Source organism: Phaenicophaeus curvirostris, chromosome 24 (genome assembly GCF_032191515.1).
Source record: "Phaenicophaeus curvirostris isolate KB17595 chromosome 24, BPBGC_Pcur_1.0, whole genome shotgun sequence".
Classification (NCBI taxonomy): domain Eukaryota; kingdom Metazoa; phylum Chordata; class Aves; order Cuculiformes; family Cuculidae; genus Phaenicophaeus; species Phaenicophaeus curvirostris.
In genome coordinates, this window is record NC_091415.1 from 4,474,214 (window position 1) to 4,489,847 (window position 15,634).

The 15,634-nt window shown below is 51.2% G+C and overlaps 1 protein-coding gene across 10 annotated transcripts in view; it reads left to right on the forward strand.

The window, feature by feature from the left end:
* The window catches only part of ANKS1A (ankyrin repeat and sterile alpha motif domain containing 1A), a 125,767-nt gene that overhangs the window by 38,209 nt on the left and 71,924 nt on the right, over nt 1-15,634 (forward strand). For all 10 annotated transcript variants that reach the window (XR_011339055.1, XM_069875942.1, XM_069875943.1 and 7 more), the window contains 6 exons: nt 2,118-2,414; nt 3,087-3,162; nt 3,470-3,571; nt 5,149-5,244; nt 5,401-5,597; nt 8,090-8,182. Coding sequence is in view for 9 of the 10 variants with exons in the window: in XM_069875942.1 (XP_069732043.1) it covers nt 2,118-2,414; nt 3,087-3,162; nt 3,470-3,571; nt 5,149-5,244; nt 5,401-5,597; nt 8,090-8,182 (861 nt within the window). In the remaining variant the exon portion in view is untranslated. The remainder of the gene's footprint in view (nt 1-2,117; nt 2,415-3,086; nt 3,163-3,469; nt 3,572-5,148; nt 5,245-5,400; nt 5,598-8,089; nt 8,183-15,634) is intronic.

Here is a 15,634-nt window from a genome sequence, read left to right on the forward strand (position 1 = left end):
CTGCCGCTCCACGTATCCAGCCTGTCGTTTGACTTTGAACTTCTGTGCTAACAGTGATGCTGTGCTTTCCTCCTCTTCCTAAAAACCTCCCTTCTGCATGAGGCTGTTGCTTCCTTTCTCCTCAGCCATTGCTTTTATACCAGCCGCAGCTGCAGAGAGCTCCTCCAGAGCTCCTCGCTTCGCTTGTGCTTTTCACGTGGCTGAAAAATGATGTAAATGCCAGATGAAAACAAATGGGAACTTGCATGCATGACTCCTGTAAGCCCTAGAATGACCGAACATGTTACTAGGATTGGCTTGTACAACAGAGCAAGTTCTGCAGCATGGCTGCAGAAATGGTGCAAAATACTGACTGCTCCTAAAAAGCAGCAAAAAGGAAGGCATTTTGATGAAATTCAGTTTCTAAAGTAGTACTTCCAACTCATAGAATCATGGAATGGTTTGGGTTGGAAGGGACCTCAAAGCCCACATAATCCCACCCCCTGCCATGGGCAGGGACCCCTCCCACTGGATCAGGGGCTCCAAGCCCCATCCAACCTGGCCTTGAACCCCTCCAGGGATGGGGCAGCCACCACTGCTCTGGGCAACCTGTTCCAGAGCCTCCCCACCCTCACAGGAAAACATTTCTTCCTTAGATCTCATCTCAGTCTCCCCTCTTGCAGCTGAGATCCATTCCCCGTTGTTCTATCCCTGCCCTCCCCGATCCAGAGCTCCTCTCCAGCTTTCCTGGAGCCCCTTTCAGCACTAGAAGCTGCTCTAAGTTCTCCCCAAAGCCTTCTTTTCTCCATCGTGAACAACCCCAACTCTCATAGTCTGTCATCCATCAGGAAAAGTATGTTCTCTTTTTTTTTTTTTTTTTAATGGGAACTGTTCTTAACATGATAAATTCTATGATCATTCTTTCAACTTAACTTGAAGCCTCTGACACTTTGTACTGAAGCTTCTTGGGTCAAATGGCCCTGGAACAGGCTGCCCAGAGCAGTGGTGGCTGCCCCATCCCTGGAGGTGTTCAAGGCCAGGTTGGATGGGGCTTGGAGCCCCTGATCCAGTGGGAGGTGTCCCTGCCCATGGCAGGGGTGGGACTGGATGGGCTTTGAGGTCCCTTCCAACCCAAACTCTTTGATGAGTATATTAAGTATTTATTTCTCGAGTCCTTTAACAGAAATCTCTCTGTATTATAACACAGTAGTAAAACAAGAAGCTTTGAGTTGAATTTAATTTGAGAAAAGGCTCTTTTAAGCCTGGCAAGGTTCCTATTTTGCACCTGCGAGTTTAATGTGTTGGGCTGCTTGTCTGTGCTTTGCATTGCTGATTTCTAACCTGGCAGGCAGTGCATGCATTAATTGGATCTGGCTTGCACTGTGGAGGTGTTCCGTTGTCTCTTGGACATCTCTTCCCTCGGTTGACCTGAGACCTTGACTACAAGGGCTTATTAGCCGAGTGATCTAATTGCACTGCTATCAGCCTCATGTCCTGCACGTAACTCGATGCACCCTGTCTCTAACCCAGCCAGCTTGAGAATTGCAAAGGCGGAATGACTGTTATAATCAGGATAAGTAGGATTTGAAACAATTGAAGTTTAAATCTAAAATGATGACGACGAGGTTACAGCAGAGAGAATTCACGCTGCAGTTTGCCTATCGTATATCGCAGCCTTTTGTTTTTGGGGAGCCCCAAAGTGTGGGATGCTGCCAAAAAATAACAGACTGCCTTCCCTAGCAGGATTAATGAGAATCCAGATACAGGTTGACAATCCCTTAAATGTAAGCATGGTCCTTTGATTTTGACCTCAGTGCTTTGGAAGCAGGCTGTTCCATGTATAGCACCTATTTCCCATAGAGCAGCTTTCCCAGATCCGAGTAAACCTTATTCTTCTGGATGGTTTTGATGCTTTTACCGAGTTGCTGAGTTCATGAGGGGATGCCTATGCCTGGTAAATGTCTTGTGAGATGGTGAAAACATTGCTCCAGGCTCTGTTTCGAACCAGGCTTTCTGCTTCCCAACTGCTTTTTTTTTGTGTCTTGTTTTTGCATTTAAACTTCAATGGTTTGAGCGAGACGTGGAGCAGCTCTGTTCTCCCCTGTTCTCACCCTCTGGCTTTTGTGATCCCCCCCTAGAACAACGACAACGAGACGGCGCTGCACTGTGCCGCGCAGTACGGCCACACGGAGGTGGTGAAGGTCCTTCTGGAGGAGCTGACCGACCCCACCATGCGCAATAACAAGTTTGAGACTCCGCTGGACCTGGCCGCGCTCTACGGGAGGCTGGAAGTGGTGAAGATGCTCTTGAACGCTCACCCCAATCTTTTAAGCTGCAACACTAAGAAACACACTCCCCTGCACTTGGCGGCTAGGAATGGCCACAAAACTGTAGTCCACGTCCTCCTGGATGCTGGAATGGATAGCAACTATCAGGTACCGAGCGTGTCTGTGCGTGGAGGGCTGCTCAGATCGCTGCGGGTGGAGAAGCCCTGTAGCTGTGATAGAGAGCTCCACCTTACCTTGCTCCAGAGGGATCGCTTCTGGAAGATGAGCGATGGCTTTGTTTTCCTCCAGGCTATTTGTTCAGCTCTTGGTTGCTCCGAGAAGCTGCTCAGGGAGATTCTGGTGCTGTGCATGCTTCACGCCTGCTTGTGAGTTGGGCCAAGAGCCCCAGACACACAGTGAGGGAGGAGATAAAAAGCCCTCTCACCAAAGCTGTTCTGCTCTGCAAATCCATCAGCTCTTGATAGCAATGGAGGCAAACTCTTTCTCTTCCTATCAAGCTGAATACACTGTTTTCACAGCAGGAGCTTGTATGTGGTGGTCTTGTCTTTCCTTCTCAGGACATGACCACTTGCTGAGCTGTAAAAAGTCCTTTTTTGGTCTCTAACCTGGACCCGCATGTGTTTCTGAACAGCCCATCCCATTTTCCATTGCAAATTCCAGCACTGTAGTAATGTTGATAGTTTGTCCTCAGCTGTAGATATTGTTACCCACACTTTCTATGTGGTGCTGTGTATTTATTGCTTCTATAACCTCCTAAAACATGCCTCCATCACCATTCCCCACTGTCCAGCTTCATGCGATTTTCCATTTAATTTGCAGACTGAAAAAGGCAGTGCTTTGCACGAAGCTGCTTTGTTTGGCAAGACAGATGTGGTACAAATATTGCTGGCTGCAGGTGAGAAGAATGATCCCCTTTTGAAGCAATAACATGGTTATCCCTTCACCCAGAACTTGAGGAAACCCCTTCATAGTGGCAGCATGTTTCTCCAACTGGCTATCCGAGTGTTTTTCCATGGAGAGGGTTAGAGGAGAGGTTTGTCTCTCGGTGTTTGGCTTTACGTTTGCCTCTCTAGAGCGTTTTTTTAGCTCCCTCCCCACCCAGTGATGCTTACAAGCGTACGATCTGACTTGATTAAAAGCATGAATTTGCACACAGGTAGAAAATATTCTTGGTTTTGCCTTCCCTGCGCCTCTTGCCACAGGTATTGATGTGAACATAAAGGATAACAGAGGTCTCACAGCTCTGGATATCGTGAGGGAGCTCCCTTCTCAGAAGAGCCAGCACATCGCAGCTCTCATCGAAGGTAAGCGGCGTAGCTCTGTATGTGGACAGGGGGAAAAGGGTTGCGGGGATAATTGTACCAGGGCAAGCATGGGATTTTGCTCTGTAGCCCTGGAAAGTGCTGAAAGCAAAGCAGCTTCAGGCCAGGTCCCTCAGTGAGAACCTCACAGGTGTTGGAAGGAATGATGCTCAAACGCTCGGGTGAGCTGTCTCGAGAGCAGGGAGACTCTGAGAGGGGAACTGGAGGAATTAGCTCCTTCACTGAAGGAGTGTGGTGTGACTTTTGCAGCTTAAGTGGGCTTAATTGAGCTTTGTTTAACTCACTTTAGAAGTTAATTAAAATTAAAGATAGCCTAAATCTGCTTGCAGAATGCAAAGTAATAGCTTTAAAAATGGGTTTGGATTAACTGTGCTTTATGCGTCTGTGTAGACAAGTCGTCATCCGTGGATCTTACAGCCAACTCCTCGCTTCATTGTGAAGCTCGGGTATGGATTTTGCAGATGAGATTTACAGAAAAGGCCTTGATTACTTGTGGTTTATAAAGGAGTTTGACCCATTGTCTTTCCAAGTTAGGGAATGAAATGTGGCATCTTAGCTGAATTCGTACCTTGTAATTACGTTGTCTGAGTTTCCTCTCAGCTGTGGGGGAAGATCAGAAGCCTATGCAACTGGTGTGTATTGCTCATGCTTAGTATTTGGGAGCTTTACAGGTTCAAAGCACTTTGCAGAGACTTTAATTAAGCTTTGCCTGTGAGGATGGAAGGTTTTTTCTTAGTTCTGAAATTGGAAACAAAGATGAGCTTTAAAATGAAAGTTCTTGCAGGTAAAGGAGGTTGGAGCCAGGTGGGTGCAGGTCTCTTCTCCCGAGTAACAAGTGATAGGATGAGAGGAAGCTGCTTTAAGTTATGCCAGGGGGAGGTTGGATTGGATATTAGGAAAAGTTTCTTCACTGACAGAGTGGGGAAGCCCTGGCAGAGGCTGCCCAGGGCGGTGATGGGGCCTCCATCCCTGGAGGGGTTCAAAAACTGTGTGGCTGTGGCCCCTGGGGACATGGTTTAGCAGGCATGGTGGGGTTGGGCTAACAGTTGGACTGGATGAGCTTAGGGGGCTTTTCCAACCTTAGTGATTCTATGATAAATGTTCATAGTTTGCTCCTGCACGTGAGCAGGCTGTGAGAATTTGCTGTCTGACTGTATTCAAGCGAGCTTAATATTTCTGGTTTTGCCTGTGGTTTGGGACCACAGCAGGAATTGCTTTCACTAAGTCTCCAGACGACCAGAACGCCTCTCTGTTCAGTGAGGTAGATTGTGTCTATGACATCCAAGTAATCTGCTCCATGATGTTGTGTCTGTACAGGAGCTTTGCAGCTTGTAAAAGTTCAAAGAATCATCCTTAGCCTTGTGGGTGTGATGAAAGAGGCCGCCTGCTTCTATTCTGGGAGCTGAGCTGCAAGTTTTAATAATGCACTTGGGTTGGTTTTTTGGAGAGTTAACAAGCTGAGGGTAACCCTTCCATCCATGAGGGAGGAAGCACCGTGTGTGGAAGTGGATGGAAAAAGGGACTGATATCGACTGACTCTGTCTCCCCCGTCATTGCAGATTACACCATCGGGAAGAAAAGTGCGAAAACTGTGGAGAAGACTGTTCAAGCACCGCTCCTTTCAGCCACTGATCCCGTGTGCCGGATATCTCAGGGTAGGCTCGATGATCCGATGGGTCTCTTCCAACCTGGTGATTCTATGATTCTATTCTACTCTATGATTCTATTCTATTCCACGTGACGCTGGCAAGTGCTGCCTTTCCGAGGGCAGAAACCCTGAGTGATGAGCTTGTCTCTCTCTTCCTCCCCAGGGGATGTGGAGAAAGCAGTGACAGAACTGATCATAGATTTTGATGTGAACCCAGAAGAGGAGAGCCCGTATGAAGCTTTGTACAACGCAACGTCTTGCCACTCCCTGGACAGCCTTGCCAGTGGGAGATCTTCGGATCGAGAGTCTGTGAATAAGGAAGCAGAATCAGCTGGTCTCAAAGCAGCAGGAGTCAGGCCTGTATGTAGCAATGTGTGTTCATCTCTGTTTGCCTTTAGAATGCTAGCAGACTTCTCTCCATCTCCATGGTTTTGCAGCAGGAGGTCAGTCCCCAGCTTGAGGAAATCTTGAAACCCAGCCTTACATTGATTAGAGCAGGCAGGTATCTCTCCTTTTTCACTGCCCTGTTCGCATAACCCCTCCTGTTGCACACAAGCAGACACTTCTTTGTGCCTGATTCTCACCTGGAGTTACATCCTTCAGTTTTCTGGCAGCTGAATGCTGGAGCCCGTGAATTTTGGTTTGTCAGGGTATTGTACTTAATGGAAAGGCTAACTTCTTGTCTAGAAGAAAGCTTTGGAAAGTTCTATGCAAAGTAATTTTGTCATCTTTCTCGCTCCCTGCTTTGTCCAGGAGCACCATGGAATGGTTTGAGTTAGAAGGGACCTCAAAGCCCACCCAGTTCCACCCCCTGCCATGGGCAGGGACACCTCCCACTGGATCAGGGGCTCCAAGCCCCATCCAACCTGGCCTTGAACCCCTCCAGGGATGAGGCAGCCACCACTGCTCTGGGCAACCTGTTCCGGGGCCTCTCCACCCTCACAGCAAAACATTTCTTCCTAAAATCTCATCTCAATCTCCCCTATTTCAGGTGAAAACCGTTGCCCCTCATCCCATCCCTGCCCTCCCTGATCCAGAGCCCCTCCCCAGCTTTCCTGGAGCCCCTTTCAGTACTGGAAGCTGCTCTAAGGTTTCCATGGAAGAAGGCTCTGAAGAAATTATCTTTTAAGAATATCCTGTTGGAAACTAGTTGGCAGTGGAAGCATTTTTTTCTGTATTACTTGCAGAGATCCATGGAGGGTTGTCGGAGCTTTCCAAGGCAATGCAGAGCTGCTGGAACTGTCTCCAAAGATACCTTCCTCCCCTTCTGTTAGCTGCATCTGCCTCCCCTTTAGGAATTGGAGGCAGCACAGCGATGGGGCAGATGGGATGCTGGCCTTGCTGCATGCTTTGTCAGCTTTCAGGGCTTGTTTTCTGGTTGTTTTTACAAAGCCTACTCCATAGATGGACAAAAGGCAAAGCAGCAACGAACAATTAAACTGCTGGTGGTGCTGTAACCATGCCTGCTCTTCCTCTGCAAAGAGGTGCATCCTTTTGCCTCTACGAGTAGCAAATATCATAGAAATGAGGCACAAGCTGTAGGAGACTGACCTCTCAGCGCGATCAGGTCTCTCTAGGGTTTACAATACGAGGTGCTCTGTCCTTTGTTAACTAAATTATGGTGCATCTCTGTGCTGTCCCGGGTTAATGGTGTCTGATGTGAAATAAGCTCAGTTCTGTCACACGTAAGCAAAGGTGAGAGAGGCTGAACAGCAGTGAAAAGGGAGAAGAAAGAGGGATATACTCCAGGAGCTTGCTGGAGTTCCTCCCCAAACTGGCTGGAGTGTTTTGTTGGGAGCGGTTCTCCTCTGCCGCCTTTCCTGGTGTCGTTAGATGGAGCTGTTGCAGGGCAGGAGATGACCTGGAGCTGTGTCGAGCTCTGCATGCAGGCAGTGCTGCTCTGGCTGCCCACAGGCAGGAGGGTGTGGAATGTGGTGCAGAGCTGCCTCTCCATGGGTAGGGTTCTCCACTATCAAAAGCGTCTTTGGCATCACTTATTCTGGTTTCATTAAGATGCAAACGAGGAGTCTTCCCTTTCTACCCTTTGCACGAGTTCGTTACTGACCTTCCCCATGCAAAGCTGGTGAGGGGGCTGGAGAACAGGACTGATGAGGAACGGCTGAGAGAGCTGGGGGTGTTTAGCCTGGAGAAGAGGAGGCTGAGGGGAGACCTCATTGCTCTCTCCAACTCCCTGAAAGGAGGTTGTGGAGAGGAGGGAGCTGGGCTCTTCTCCCAAGGGACAGGGGACAGGACGAGAGGGAATGGCCTCAGGCTCCACCAGGGGAGGTTCAGGCTGGACATTAGGAAAAAATTTTTCATGGAAAGGGTCATTGGTCCCTGGCAGAGGCTGCCCAGGGAGGGGGTTGAGTCCCCTTCCCTGGAGGGGTTTAAGGGACGGATGGACGAGGTGCTGAGGGACATGGTTTAGTGATTGATGGGAATGGTTGGACTTGGTGATCTGGTGGGTCTTTTCCAACCTGGTGATTCTATGAACGTGCTGCCGTCAAGAATTCCAGTCTGGGTCTGATGAACCTGCTTAAGTAATGAAGCAATAAACCTGTGTAAACAGCACCAGCAAGCAGTTTTAGTCTCCTTGAAGGCATAGCTGGTCCTGCTGTGTTATCAACAGCAAGGCTGCCGTGCAGTGAATCTGCAGAAAGGGCGCTCTGCCTGAGTAGGAGGGAGAGGAGGAGGAAAGCAGCAACCACTGCCAGGCTCTGTGCTGTTAGGATTGAACTTCTACTCCACCCAGATTAATTTGAGGAGGTCCTTACCATGAGCGTAGTGTTGGTGGGAGCAGGAGGGGACGTGCTTTCACACAATGCGGTTGACGTTGGTCTTCTAAACTGCAGAGGGAACGTCCACCGCCGCCTGCCAAGCCTCCGCCTGATGAAGAGGAGGATCAGCATATGGAGAAGAAGATCGGCCATGGTGCTGCTTGTGAGGTTCGTGGGGGCTTGGACTGGGATGTTTTCTATGAATGCGGTTTAAAGAACAGTTTTAATAATCTGAGAGCAGCTGTGATACTCCCTCTCTTACAAGTTGGATTGTGACTGTGAAGTTTTGTTTCACTCCAGCATTGCTGCTCTCACTTGCCATGGGAACATCCTTTGTGTGGTTCTTCCAGGGCACCTCTGTGTTGACCTTCAGCCTTACTGTCTTATTCTTGGCTTGGAATTCCCTTAGGAAGAGTTTTACTTTTGCATCATGTTGTGCTGTGGACTGTTGCCCACTAGTTATGGTCCCACCAAATGTATCTTCAGTGGAGACTGAAACCCAGAGGACCAGCGCTTCCTGCCTCCTCTGAGCTTACAGCTGTGAAGGAGACGTGTGGGCTTGTGAGTCCCACTGACGTGAACAGGGATCAGGGGCTTGAATTCAGCTGAGAATCTGGCCCAGCATATGTTCAAGCTGTCTTCTGCAGATGTCAGTGTGTGTGAGCTGCTTTTTGATGAAGCTACAGGTCTCCTGCATTGTTGTTCCGGGGCTTGTTTTTACTCACCTGTCTGTGAAGCTCAGGTGTGAAGGCTCTCCTGGAGATCCTGGTATGGGGGTGTGCGAAACCACAAATGGGTCTTGGCAACCTCTGCTGACACCCAGGAGAGTCTCCAAAGCAAAACCAAATCTTGTGGAGTTCCCTGCTTCTCCAAGTGCTGTAGGTTTAGTGTGAAACCCGTGGATGTTCAACCCCATGCAATGCTCCTGGCTCAGGGAAGAGCAGCTGGAAAGCTGCCCAGTGGAAAAGGACCCGAGGGTCTTGATCAACAGTGGCTGAACACAAGCCAGCAGTGGCCAAGGTGGCCACCAGCATCCTGGCTTGGATCAGCCATGGGGTGGCCAGCAGGAGCAGGGAAGGGATCAACCCCTGGAGTCAGTGCTGGGGAGGCCGCACCTTGAATCCTGGGTTCAGTTTTGGGCTTCTCACTCCAAGAAGGACAGTGAGGGGCTGGGGTGTGTCAGGAGGAGGGGAACGGAGCTTGGAAGGGTCTGGAGCCCAGGGGTTCTGGGAGCAGCTGAGGGACGTGGGGTTGTTTGGCCTGGAGAGGAGGAGGCTGAGGGGAGACCTCATCACCCTCTGGAGAGGGTGATTGGAGCCAGGCAGGTGCTGGGCTCTTCTCCCATGGGAAGTGACAGGATGAGAGGACATGGCCTCATGTTGTGCCAGGGGAGGTTTAGGTTGGATACAGTAGGCTGTAGCAGGTAGGAAGCTGGTTCTAGGAATAAGAGGTGCAGGGGGATGTGTGATGACTTCAGGGGACCTTAGGCTTGGAAGGAGGTTCTTTGAGAAACTCTTCAGGGAATACTGCTTGGACACCACTTAATGGAACTTTCCTTTAACAATTTTATTGTGAAAACAAGAAAACAACATGCAAGAACAGGGAACAACTAACAACAACTAGGAACAACTTACAACAACTAGGAACAACTTACAACAACTAGGAATAACTTACAACAACTAGGAATAACTTACAACAACTAGGAACAACGTGAAAAACCTTAACTATCCCTCCCGAACACCCCCCTGAACCTCTAACACTCTCCGTCCGCCACCCCGTACGCTTCCACTGCACCCCCAGTACCCTTTGTCTGCCCCCCGCGCTTTGTCCGCCCTCCTGCCCCCGGCCCCGTACTCTTCACTTGCCCCCCAAGATTGCCCCTCAAAGTTCGCAGGTGTTATCCATGCGGGAGCAGCTGTGGCTGCAGGAGCTGGATGAAGGTTCACCGATATAAGCTGCCCAGAACCCAGAAGCACAAGTTGTCCCATTGTGGTGTTGCAGAAGGTCCTCCCAGTGCCCTGGGGACCATCAGGTGCTTCAGCTGTTCCTTGGGTCCTGGGTTCCTCAGCTCCTGAGCCATTCTCCTACTTCTCCTCCCTGGGTGGTCTCTTCTTCAGTGGTAAGGTGGCCTCCAGACCGCTGGCTCTTCTTTTCTGGGCTCTCCGGGGCTGTGTGGTGGAGCTGGCCGAGGAGGGCCCTGCCCCAGCCACCTCCGGTTGCTCTTGCACCTCCTCTTGCTCCCCGTTGGCATTAGTGGGGGCCGAGCTGGTGGAAGCCCCAACAAGGGCAGGTGGTGGGGAGCTGGGGGGTTGTTGTGTCCCAGAGGTGCTAGAGCTGGTGGAGGCGGCTGGAGCAGGGGCAGGAGAAGCCGCTCGGGTGACATTGGGGACGGAGGCAGCTGGAGCAGGGGCAGGAGAAGCCGCTTGGGTGGCACTGGAGCTGGGGGCAGCTGGAGCAGGGGCAGGAGAAGCCGCTCGGGTGGCATTGGGGCTGGGGGCAGCTGGAGCAGGGGCAGGAGAAGCCGCTCGGGTGGCACTGGGGACGGAGGCAGCTGGAGCAGGGGCAGGAGAAGCCGCTCGCGTGGCACTGGGGCCAGGGGCAGCTAGGGGGCTGCCCTCTTGCTCCGGGGTGGGACAGGCAGCTCCTCTTCTTGGTTCATGCTCAGTCTCCCAGCCGAGCCGGACCCTGATGGTTTCGATCAGCCGGTCTACAAAGCCTCTTGTGTGTTCCCGCAGAGCATTGTGCAGCACGTGGCTCAAGATGTCCCTGTCTGGGCCAAAGTGGCGCAGGCTCAACAACACGAGGTGCTGGGCTTCCCTTGGTTCTCCGTGGCTGTCCCCAAGGAGCTGTCTCAACTCCTGCTGGAGCCACGACAGCATGGGGCGGAGAAGCCCTGGGTCTTGCCGGAATCTGAAGGCCCAGATGCGCGGGTGGAGGTAGCGCTGAGGACGTCTGAGCCGGGGTGCTCGGTGGAGTCGGCGTCTGGGGATGGCTGGGGTCCCCTGAGCCCCCTCTGCCAGGTGGAACACGGCTGGTGGTGTCTCAGGTGGTCGGATGCTGTGTTCCTCAAAGCGGTCATCTGCCTGCACAGAGTGGAGGATGGATACCACTCTCCTTCTGCAGAGGGGGCATTCGGGCTTCTGGAGAGCCCACTGCAGGATACAGGTGTAACAGAAGGTGTGGAGGCACGGCATCGCGTAGGCAGCTGCCTCCCGGGTGTCTAGGCAGATGGTACAATGCTCAGCTGCCTCCGCGGCCGTGCCTCCTGCCTGCAGTGGGCTGGCGGAGCTGGTGGTGGACGCAATCCGCCTCTGCTCCATCTACAGCAGCACGTGTTGGTCTAGAGAAGGAAGAGAGGTCTCTCTAAGTGGCTGGCTCGGGCAGAGGTGGGAGAAATGCATCGGACCCTCAGGAGGGAAACCCTTCCAGCTCCTCGGGGCCATGGTTCCCCACAAAGCTCACCTGTGCTGCTGCAAGTGTGTCTCCTGGCTGCTTTGAGTGCCTCTCGATAGTCTGGCTACGCAAAATGTTCTGTCAGGACCAAGGTCCAACAGGAGCTCAAGTCTAGGCCTCCAGCTTCGCGAGCTGCTCAGCTGGAGTCCAAGCGAGTGGCCTCGGTACCGTATCTAGGCAGCGAGGGCTGATGTTGACCACCCGTCGCTAGGTGACGATGGAACCCCTGCCTTGGGGACGTTGCTGTGGGCTACCCCTCCCATGTTGCTTGGCCCAGCACACGTGTCCGGGGCTACTGCAACGTCACTGCCCCTTCCATGCCCCAATCTCTTCTCTTGTGCTTGGTGTTGGTGTTGCCAGGCCAGTCACCGAGGCCTCAGCTTGAGTGGTGAAGCACCCAGGGCAGTGGTTGAATCTCCATCCTTGAAGGGGCTCAACAACCATGGCAGCTGGGGATGTGGTTTAGCAGGCACAGTTGTGCTGGGCTGATGGTTGGATTGGATAAGCTTAGAGGGCTTTTCCATCTTTAACGAGTCTGTGATTCTCTGAGACAAGTGGAATGGGTGCTGCCTCCAACTGTCAGAACGGACTCTGGTTCACCAGGTGCTTTGCTTTGAACGTATTGACCTGCTGAGGTTCCTACAAGGCATAAATATGATCTGTTTTCTGACATAATGGCAAATCTACACGAGAAGTGAATAAATGTTGCTTTAATAGAACTGACTGTTTATAGAGAGAGTTAATGCATAGACAGTAAAACTGAAGTGTAAAATTGCAGGCTGATGGCTCCGCTGCAGTTAAAATGGTTTTGTTGTGCTTTAGACTGGACATAAGGAAGAATTTCTTTGCCATAAGGGTGGGGAGGCTCTGGAACAGGTTGTCTGTGGAAGGTGTGGCTGCCCCATCCCTGGAGGTGTTGAAGGCCAGGTGTGATGGGGCTTGGAGCAACCTGATCCAGAGGGAGGTGTCCCTCCTGCCCATGGATGATCTAGATGATCTTTAAGGTCCCTTCCAACCCAAACTATTCTATGGTTCCATGATAACCAGTGCCGTGGCAGGCTCGGGGCAGAGGAGAGCTGAGGAGCAGGTCATGGTGTAACTGGGAAGCAGAACTCGTTCATGGTGCTAAACACGAGGCATTGACTACTCACAGTGAGTTATCTTGCCATATTTGATTATAAACCACCTGCTGTGTTGTCCTGCCATTAACAGCTTTGGAAACACGTTCCGTTACAGGAATCTTGCTGGCAGATAGATTTGTATGCAAAGTGGTTTGCAGGGGAGATCTTGATCTGCAGCCGCTTTTGTTGACAGGACTTAGAGGCAGAGAGTGTCGCTGCCTGGCAGTGACCTCTGGATAAAGCAGCTCTGGGTCTGATTTTTTCTGTTTGCTTGCTTTGTCCGGGTGCCCTACCTTGCTGATTTCTGCTCATTATTTATTAGCTCAGTATATGTTCCCTGTGGACTGGGGATTTGTGAACAGGAATGTGCTTTGGGAATGCTGTAGATGTCTCATCTCGTTGCAGCACCCTGGTCTGCCCTCCTCCAAACCTGCTCTGCCAGGACAGTTTGTCCTTGAGTATCCTGGGGTTGGGACAAACTCTCTCAGAGCAGATCTTTCACCTTTCATCGTAGAAAAACATGAGTACAAACAGGCTAAGAAGCTGGTTGTTTGGAGGTGCTCTGGTGCCTTCTTTGGCTCTCTGCAGAAACCTTCTGGGTTTGTAGCTGAATAAAAGTTGTGTTGTCACATGAAGCTTGAGTTTCATTTGTTTACAACTCATCTGGGAAAGGGAAGTGTTGCTGGGTCCCTCATAGGAAGACAAGTCCCGAGTAATGACAGTTCACTGATGCCATGCAAAATCATTCTCAACTTTATTGCTAAAGTACCACTTATTTATACACCTTGAAGCTGTCCACGCGCCACAGTGACACAACATCATTGGTTAAAGCAAGTTGTCCATGCCTCAGGGTTGCTTTTTACTGGTTATAAAACTCTTCCACAGGGAAGGGCAGACAAAAGACGAGGCACCAGGATTGTTCCAGCGGTTTGCTCTGCAGTTCTGGTGGGGCTGGAGAGAGAAACGAGATGAGTTACCCTTTAAAAAGTCTTTTGGAGTCGACTGCTGTGGATTAAGTGCACTTTAAAGAGCATCCCTGGAGGTGTTCAAGGCCAGGTTGGATGGGGCTTGGATCACCCTGATCCAGGGGGAGGTGTCCCTGCCCATGGCAGAGGGTTGGAACTGGATGGGCTTTGAGGTCCCTTCCAACCGAAACCATTCTGGGATTAACTACATCTTATTTTGGGGCTTTGTTAGTACACACGCTAACTGATCTGTATTGGTAAATGAAAGATAAACTAGAAGAAAGTTTGGTGGTGTTACTCCTGATTGCGGAGCCTCGTGGTTCTCCAGCACACCCTGGTCTTCATTTCGAGTGAATTTGAACCCAAAACTCTGTTTAAAAGCCTGGAAGGATGAGTGATGAAGAAAATGAAGTGTAACCAAGCTTGTAAAGGCACGTCTAAAGGTTTACTAAGCGAAAGCTGGGAGCCGTGGGCTGCCAGGGAGCCTTCAGGTTCAGAGAACAGCACGATAATCATCACCCGCAGGACTCTTAGGAGTACACGAAAGCCTGGCTGGAGGTCCAGGCTAGCACTGTTATGCCAGGCTGCTGCTGTGCAGCGTTGTTCCAAGATCTCTGGCGAGAGCCACTTCCCTACTGTTACGGTCTGAGGTTTCTGTGCCACCATCTGGTCAGAAACTTTTCTCCTTAATTTGCTCATTAGGAGCTCCTCCACCTGAAAAGGAGCAGATCTGCCTGGCAGCTCCATCTTGAAGCAGGTAGGATAAAGGCTTTCTTTGCCAGACGTGACCTGTTTCCTCCTATTGAGAGAGTTGGTTTAAAAGCCAGCTGGGCACACGCAGGAGCAGTACACGGATGCAGGACTCTGCTGCTGGCCCTGGGTGTCTTTCCAAGACTCCCGAAGCCTCTAGGGGTCTAACTTGCAGTCGGGTAGGTACCTGTTTGCCCTTGAAACAACTCTGATGCCTTCACTTTGGGGAAGAAATTGGAGGTGGTGCTTAAACTGCTATCAGTGTTAGTTCCCAGAGTCTGAGTAGTGTGAGAGCCCTCCTTGGGGGGTGTTTTTTTCAGACCTGTTCCGTGTTCAGTTCTGGGCCCCTCACCACGAGAAGGATGTTGAGGCTCTGGAGCGAGTCCAGAGAAGGGAAACGAAGCTGTTGAGGGGGCTGCAGAACAAGTCTGAGGGACCTGGGGGTGTTTAGGCTGGAGAAGAGGAGGCTGAGGGGAGACCTCATTGCTCTCTGCAACTCCCTGAAAGGAGGTTGTGGAGAGGAGGGAGCTGGGCTCTTCTCCCAAGGGACAGGGGACAGGACGAGAGGGAATGGCCTCAAGCTCCACCAGGGGAGGTTCACGCTGTACATTAGGAAAAAAAATTCATGGAAAGGGTGATTGGTCCCTGGCAGAGGCTGCCCAGGGAGGGGGTTGAGTCACCTTCCCTGGAGGGGTTTAAGGGAGGGGTGGACAAGGTGCTGAGGGACATGGTTTAGTGATTGATGGGAATGGTTGGACTCGATGATCCGGTGGGTCTCTTCCAACCTGGTGATTCTATGATTCTGCGATTTCCTGTCTTGGAATCAGGTAGGGATCTGCTTTTGGGCTTGAGTTGGACCCCACCGCGGCTGGCTGTAGGCACACAAGGTTGCATGAACCTGCCAGGAGATGGTGCTGAAAGGCAGCTGACCATGCAGGCAGGGTGCCTTGGAGCCCAGTATAGCCCCGTTAGTACTGGGATGGCACCTGCAGCTCTTTAAGGATGTCAAATGCCTGTTTTCCTTGGCACTGAGGTAGACTGACATGTGCGAGCCAGCAGCCAGACTCCTTTGGATCCTGCAGCAAGACCGCTTCCTCCACATGGATGGTGACTTTCCAAATCAGCTCGCTGGAGGGTTTCCCAATATCACAAACAAGCTCTAATCAGAGGCTTTTTGGGATTGAAACGAGCACAATTGCTGCTGCACATCCCGAGGTTAAACTGAGTTTCTACAGTGTTGCCCGAGGGCTCTTTAGTCCTAAATGCGCTGTGCAAGGTTAGAAACATCCCAAGGTTAGAAATGCCACATCTGAGACTTTGGAGAAGGTGGC